The 8,483-nt window shown below is 38.7% G+C and overlaps 1 protein-coding gene across 4 annotated transcripts in view; it reads right to left on the bottom strand.

Moving 5' to 3' along the window:
• The window catches only part of rabgef1 (RAB guanine nucleotide exchange factor (GEF) 1), a 34,842-nt gene that overhangs the window by 6,654 nt on the left and 19,705 nt on the right, over positions 1-8,483 (bottom strand). For all 4 annotated transcript variants that reach the window (XM_079804568.1, XM_079804566.1, XM_079804565.1 and 1 more), the window contains 3 exons: positions 8,252-8,384; positions 1,152-1,243; positions 806-1,062 (listed from right to left, as the gene is read on the bottom strand). In XM_079804568.1, the coding sequence (XP_079660694.1) occupies positions 806-1,062; positions 1,152-1,243; positions 8,252-8,384 (482 nt within the window). The remainder of the gene's footprint in view (positions 1-805; positions 1,063-1,151; positions 1,244-8,251; positions 8,385-8,483) is intronic.

The raw sequence follows: 8,483 nt of genomic DNA, 5'->3' as shown, positions 1-8,483 counted from the left end.
GGGCAGGGGCAGTGTGTGTGTGTGTGTGTGTGTGTGTGTGTGTGTGTGTGTGTGTGTGTGTGTGTGTGTGTGTGATGGGTAGGTTTAGGGGCAGGGGCAGTGTAAGGGGATAGAAAATACGGTTTGTACGGTATAAAAACCATTACGCCTATGGAATGTTCCCACATTTCACAAAAACCCCTGTGTGTGTGTGTGTGTGTGTGTGTGTGTGTGAGTGAGTGCGTGTGAGTGTGAGAGCGAGCGAGTGAGTGAGTGCGTGTGTGTGTATGTGTGTGTGTGTGAGTGTGTGAGTGAGTGAGTGAGTGAGTGAGTGTGTGAGAGGGAAAGATCACCTTGTTCAGCTTCACAAATAACCCAGCGTTAAGGGAACAGTGGATGCAGTTTGTGTTCTGCAAGTGTGTGTGTGAGTGTGTGTGTTCCCGGTCATGAGTGGAAACCGCAGGCGTGAGTGAAACTGATCAAATGTGTGTTTTGTTGGCAATCGACGCGTAAGTGCATATAATGTGAACAACACGAACATATAGTGAATCGAGAGTTATCCAGGGATAATGCCGTGTGTGTGTGTGTGTGTGTGTGTCTTTAGCTCCGCCCACTGCACGCCTCCACGAGCTCGGCTGTTCTCGGAAAGAATCGGTTCAGTGTGTCTGTCTTTTATAAATCTGATAAACTAAAGACTCTTGGGAGATATGAAGGATCAACACTACTCTACAGATACTCGAGATTAACACCAGACTGACAGAAACTGTGTGTGTGATGACCCTTTAAAGCCAAATTAGGGCCACATTTAAATGATGTGTAGACGCACCAGGTTGGTGAAGTAGTATCCATCCTCTCCGGTCATGAGCCTCGAGGGGTTGCAGAAGCGTGTGATGTACTGAATGTTGGACTGCAGCCGCGGCGGGTTGGCCTTCAACACGATATAGATGAGGGTGGGCAGGAAGTCGTCTGCAGAAGCGGGCTCGTTCTTGGTGACCCTGATGGCGTTGAAGATGTGCTTGCTGCAACTGGTGATGCAGGCCAGTTTATCCCTGGGCACACGCTTGGAGTCCATCTCAATAATATCTGTGGTAGACAAAAGAAGAAGAAAATGTGTATCCGGATGGAAAAACAGCAAATAAAGGATGAAATAATAGCAAGCTTTGCAGACTCACCTGTGATGGCTTTGACTACACTGTCAGAGACCTCTGGGATCTCCTCGTCCACAGGAACACACAACATCTGAATGGTTACCCAGTGTAAGGCCCTGAACAACCAGACAACCATCATTCAATGAGCTGGTCAAGACAGCAGGAGTACAAACATCATACTTCCTTGAGGAATGTCTATTCTTTAACTTACATGCAAGTTAACAATGATATGAAACTATTAAAGGGTAACTTCAGTGATTTAGCATTAAGCTTTGTATTTAAACTGGGTCATTTATGCAGTAGAAATGTGAAATTATTTTTGAATTTGGTGCCTTCTAGACTGAGAAAAGACAGAAAATGTATTTTTGTCTCATGTGGATGAAAGACAACAACTCCCAGAATGCACTTGCTTCGCTGCCCTACGAGGTCACTCCATATACCATCGTTGTAATCTTCATAGTAATACAATAATTTCGTTCAGTTAGAGAATAAACACTACAATTAAAAACTGAACGTGTCTTTTCAATAAAGTGTGAGTGAGCCGAACGAAAGTCACGCCTCATTCTCACGAAGAGCTGAGCTGAGCTGAGGTAATGTTAAGCTCCAGTCTGGCACGTTTTCTGATCGCATATGGAAGCTAAACTATCACAGGAAGTAATTGAAAAGTTGAAACACTCTTTGCTCTGCATTGCTCTGTTATGAATGTCTGTGTGGCCGTCAGTGTCTTACATTCTGTGTGTGTGATCTCTCCCCTATGGGCGGTTGATAACATGAGGAACAGCTCCATCTAGTGGCTGTAGTCTTTAGCCTCTGGCCAAAAAATCCTCCGATGACGTAAAATGACGATATTTGCGTCATCGGAGGAATTTTTCCAGAAATAAAATGCATAATTCTCTCGTCTCAGGGGGATATGAGGGGGGAAAGTACCATAGTTTGAATATACTACAGGGTTTCTACTGATACAAAGCCTAATGCTAAATCACTGAAGTTACCCTTTAAGGGTGTGTTCACACTTGTCATGTTTGGTTGGATTAAAACGACCCCTGGTGCGATTGCTGGGTTAGTGCGGTTCATCTGAACACATGTGAACGCTGCCATCCGAACCCTGGAGCTCACCAAACAAGCGGAGCGAGACGCTAAAGAGACGGGTCTCAGTCCACTTCCAAACCAACTCTGGTGCGGTCCGATTGATATATGAACGCAACACGGACCAAAGACATGTAAACAAACCAAAAACAGGACGTGATGTCACAAGACGCGTATGGGGCGCCGTTTGTAAAGCGGCTCACGCTGAAAATAACAGCAACATTTTGACACATTTAGCTTCAAACAATGTTTAAAAAACTGGTATGAATTTTTGGCGGTCACTTTTTTAGCACATTTACAACAATATTTGTCAACTTAGAGATATTTTAAATAGTTAAATCTAAATGTTAAATGTTAAATCTAAATGTTAATTGTTCAATCTAAATGTTAAATCTAAATCTAAATGTTAAATCTAAATATTAAATCTAAATCTAAATGTTAAATCTAAATCTAAATCTAAATGCTAAATCTAAATCTAAATGTTAAATCTAAATCTAAATGTTAAATCTAAATCTAAATGCTAAATCTAAATGTAAAATCTAAATGTTAAATCTAAATGTTAAAACCGGTTATCTGCATTCTGAATTTGCATATTAGTTAAATATTTAGTTTCACCCGAAACATTTAGATTCAACATTTATATTTAGATTTAACATTTAGATTTAACATTTAGATTTTACATTTAGATTTAGATGTAACATTTAGATTTAACGTTTAGATTTAATATTTAGATTTAGATTTAACATTTAGATTTAACATTTAGATTTAGATTTAACATTTAGATTTAACATTTAGATTTAACATTTAGATTTAACATTTAGATTTAGATTTAACATTTAGATTTAGATTTAACATTTAGATTTAACAATTAACATTTAGATTTAACTATTTAAAATATCTCTAAGTTGACAAATATTGTTGTAAATGTGCTAAAAAAGTGACCGCCAAAAATTCATACCAGTTTTTTAAACATTGTTTGAAGCTAAATGTGTCAAAATGTTGCTGTTATTTTCAGCGTGAGCCGCTTTACAAACGGCGCCCCATAGACGCGACGCTACAAGTCAGCTGATTTCAGGACACGGAAAGATCGGTGTATCCAAAATGAGTAGAGGGCAAACGTGGAGCAGCGAGGAGGTGAAGAGCCTCATCAATATATGCAGATCTGCGTTTCTGCACAACGGAGTTAATCCAGCTGCTGTTCTGAAAGTGTTGAACATTTGATGAGCTCTTCATGAGTTCTCAGTAGGGATGGCAAAAACTAAACATTTTCTTGACCGACCACCGAGCCTCATTAGCCGGTTGAAACCGGTTAACCGATTAGTTTAAAATATGCTGCGCTATTTGAAATAACAGCCGTGAGCCGCGCCTGCAATTGCGCTCACACACACACACACACACACACACACACACACACACACACACACACACACACACACACACACACACACACACACACACACACACACACACACACACACACACACACACACACACACACACACACACACACACACACACACACACACACACACACACACACACACACACACACACACACACACACACACACACTGTCCCGGCGCCGCCGCCTCCCTTCCACTCAAGTCACTTTTTTTAAATCCCCTACAGCGCGAAACATGAGTCCCGCAAACGCGGCGCCGAGGAGCTTGTTTGTAATCGGAGGACAAATGGCTCCTTAGTTTCTAAATGGTTTGGGTACAAGGTGATCGCGTTGAAAATAAAGGCATTTGTCTAGCGTAGATATGTGCCGGTAAACGGTAATACGATATACCGCAATAATGAACATGCACAATATTGTTATCGTGGGCACTTCAAAATACCGTGAATAATTATTTATTACGAATTATTCAGATTTTTTGAATGTATTTTAAGAATACTTTACCCATCAACCGTTTAAAATGAACAACGCGTCAAAGAGGAACGCGCACTGATGTAAACAGACCGTTCATGAGCCGAGCACATGGCGGAAGGCGTGAAGACGCACTGAAGTGCACATTTATGGGGGTAGATTTGTTGCATTATTCCAAACAAATAGATTGTTATCCACAAATAAATGTAAAGAGATTCACAAAAATGAAATAAATTCACAAATAAATAGAATGAGATCCACAAATATATGCAGGAGTTTCACAAAAATGAATTAGATTCACAAATAAATACAATGACATTTGTGAATAAAAAAAATATCCACACATATGTTTTTATGTCACAAACACAACTCTGCCTTGCATTCATTTGTGAATCTCTTCCTCTGCATTTGTGGATCGCTTCTTGCACATTTGTAAATCGCAGCACAGCGCGTGGATTTTGAAACATTTCTAGCGTCTACACTCAAAGAAATCCACAAATAGGTAGACTCCACCCACCGTCTACTTGAGCCAATCAGATAACGGCCATATTGTGCTGACCAATCGTAGCACATTCTCGCTCCAACCAATCACGTTTTGGCCAGAGCCGTTAGTTACCACTCCCATAGACTTAAAGAGTGTCATGGAGTGACCAATAATAGTTCCAGCATTGAACCCTGAACCCCATTCATTTCAGTGTAGGTTATCTCAAGCACACTCCTGGCAAACTGATGAAATTACTGCATATTTTGAGATTTTATGACATTAGTTGACCTCTCAGGAATTTTGATAGAAGATGTATTTTGTGAAGCACGTTAGAGGTAATGTTTAGTGTTATATAATATATCGTTAGACTTCAGTTAGATAACGTGAGCACCACTGCAACAGCTACTATATCCAGATGCTATCTGTCATTTCAACAGTTTTTAGATTCTCTGAGATCTTTCAGTCAAAAGCGTCTGAGAGCTCCATGAACCACGTGACCGCTGGGAGATGAGAGCAGGTAGTTTTTCAACGCCTCTGACTTTACTCGTTAGTGCCACACCACTTTTTATTGTTTGATTGCATATATTTGTGGATCTCATTCTATTTATTTGTGAATTTATTTCATTTTTGTGAATCTCTTTACATTTATTTGTGGATAACAATCTATTTGTTTGGAATAATGCAACAAATCTACCCCCATACACATTCACTTTCAGACAGCAGAGGGCGCTGATGGAACAGCAGAAATACAGCCGTTTCCCCAGTAACCACAATCCGGTGCTCGTCATCACATAACCTAATACTTAAAGACTTAAAGTCATTTTCAAACTTCAAATTTTTTTTTTAAGTTTTAAATTACATGCCCTAGATATTGTTTGAATATGTTCTGACTGTTGTTCAATCACACACTTTACAATATGGCTCCATTATTTAACATTAGTTCATTCATTAACAAACTGACAATGAAAAATACTTGTATTAATCTTAGTTAAATGTACATTTCAGCATTTAATAACACATTATTAAAATCAAAAGTTGTAACTGTATTATTTAATGGACCTGAGCTTACACTAACAGTTGCTTTTTTAAACTAACATTATCAAAGAAGAATAACTTCTGTAAAAATGTAGCTATTCGCTCTTTGTGAATGTTAATGCATTAACTGGCGAGACATTATTGTAAAGTGTTACCTATTGTTCTTTATAATTCTTAAGCACTTTAATCTGTTTTAAATATTTGTTTACTTTATACATTTTTGTGTATTGCTTTATTGTATTTAAATGTTTGGTTCTTTTGTTATAAGAAATTTTTGAAACCTGTTATAGTATGACAACACTTTTTTTGCAACTTTTTTTTAAATATTGTGATAATACCGTATACCGTGATAAAAGCTTCAGCAATTAATCGCAACATGAAAATTGTATACCGGCACATGCCTAGTCTAGCGTTAGAAGCTCATTTGAAACATTTAAGAAAATGACAGCTTCGAAGAGACGCCGCTTTAGTTCGAGGTAGTGCTAACAATAATAAAGAAAGATGATGATCAACACCTTATGTGTTACCACTGAAATGTAGATGTAATATATTTCCAAATGTAAGCCCATCTTATGCGGAATGTTGTCTAATAGACTGTAACACGATAAAACCAATGGATAAACAGGCACCTTCAGAATGCGTAAGACGCACCGGCCAAGGCAGGTCTAACTCACTGTGTGTCTTCTAATTAAGCACTGTATCACACAAGTTGCAACTTACATCTGTGTCGTTCTTTTTGGTGAAATGGTCCCACACACTACTTTTCTTTGCATGCTTCATACTCAGGGTTTTTCCTGCATTGAAAATTTTTTGGCGGCCGCCAAGACAAATTTTTGTCCCGCCAAAGCCTTATTTGATGAGTTATTGTGATTTATGAGTGATGTAGAATAGATGACTGCTGCACTTGTGATTCGGCCGTGTTAACTGAGTGACAGAGAGAACGAGCAGAGAGCTCCTCCCCCCCCGCGCGCTCTCTGTCTGTCTGTCGATGTCTTCTCATATTTCACATATTGGCTCATATTTCACATGTTAATCAAAATCTAAAGGTCTGAAGACCGAATCCATGTTGCACGTGCCGCATTCGGACATTTTTTTCCTTGAATTACCGCTGGGTGTGAACTGCGCTTAAAAAATGTTGACTCTTCTCTGACCAGCTGACATAAACCATAGTTTCAATAAACGGGAAAACATTATATTCAGTTATGAAGTGTTTTCTGTATTGACAAATCTTTCGCGATGTTATAACAGACGGGATTCGCACACAACGCGTCTGCTAATGTCCGATTCGCGAACCAATGATTCCTTTTGAATCGAATCATTTCAGCGACTGGTTAGAACAACTGATCCGTCCAACACTGAACTCAAGAATCAGTTTAATAATTTACTCAGAACACCTCTGAGATGAGAACACAAGTGTGCTTACACACTTTAGCAAGAGTGGATAGTAAGAATTAGTTTAATCATCCACAGTCATTAAGCTTATTTATGTTGACAATGTGTAGTAAAATATAATTTAGTGTAGACTGGAGTGAGGTGAGACCAGAACAAAGTTGTTAACTAGCTGATCATTTTACTAAATTGTATATGGTAGAAAATTAGGCTATTTGTTCATTTTTTTAATGCTACTTTTTAATATTGATATGATTATGCCAAAACAATTATCAGTAAATAGTGTAAAAATTGAGGATCAAAAGAAACAAACATCAAGGTAGAGATCATACATAATATCAGATGTCAAAATAAGATAAGCAAAAATTACAAACGGTTTCTTTGCATTTATTTTAAATGTATTGTCAGTATTGCGTTCACAGATCACGTAGGTAGATTAATTTACTGTGTGTGTGGATGACCATGTCTGTCAGCCACCACCGAAGACCATTTTTGACCCAGGAAAAACCCTGATACTGTCGTCTGCCCTGGCTCGAACCTCGAGTGTTTTAGCCTGTTTACTTTTTGCAAACCTTGTGAGCGCGCAAACCCAAACGCTGTGACCTCGCGCCAAATGTTTTTATTGGTTTATTAAGTACAAACAGGCGAGTTATGAAAAATTGAGTGTGAGGGATTTGTTCACTTCACACAAAAAGATTTTGGAATGAGATGGCTAACTGTAGTAGCGTTTAGTCCGCTGTCTATAATAGCCTAATTTAGAGATCGCTTTTTTTTTTTTAACCGACAACTTTCATCGGTTAACGTTGATACTGTCAACCATCGGTTAACATCCCTAGTTCTCAGCTGGTAAAAATAAAACCATATGTACACGCATGAAATTATGTCATTTAATCCAGCACACAGCATTGTTTTGAATGTTCGGTAAGCAGCTCCGTTGCAAAAAATATACGTCATATGAGCCGACCAATCAGGTCATGACCGTACCCCTGTGCCTTTGGTTCGGTAACTTTACGTTCGCTGTTAAAAATGCCAGTGTAAACGCTAAGCGGACCACGGCTATATGTTTTATTTTTTGGTCCGGACCAAGCGAACCGAACTACAAGTGTGAACGCACCCTAAAAATCGTTTTTGTTCATTTAAATACAGCTGAATTATATTCTGAATTATTATAATTTTTTTAAATAAAACTGAAAATATACATTTAAAATATGAATAATACTATAATAGCATATAAATGAATGTAAAATAACACAGGCTGACCGAATCCTGCGCTGGGTGGTCAGGTCTTTTTTCTCATCGTCTGAGGTCTCTGGACAGAAGACGCTCTTGTAGAGTCGAGTCATGATGTATTTCTCCACTTGGTCCATCACCCTTTCCACCTTCTCAGAGGAGCCTGAGGAAAGAGGAATCTAATGTTAGCTTCACTTCCTGTCTCCTGAGATACCTTCATCTCATCGAGTTTTGAAGGCAGCATATATGTATCCTTCACTGC

Source organism: Gobio gobio (assembly GCF_949357685.1).
Source record: "Gobio gobio genome assembly, chromosome: 22".
NCBI classification, from domain to species: Eukaryota; Metazoa; Chordata; class Actinopteri; order Cypriniformes; family Gobionidae; genus Gobio; species Gobio gobio.
Note: the sequence above shows the minus strand (reverse complement) of the source record. Positions and strands in the feature narration are given on the sequence as shown.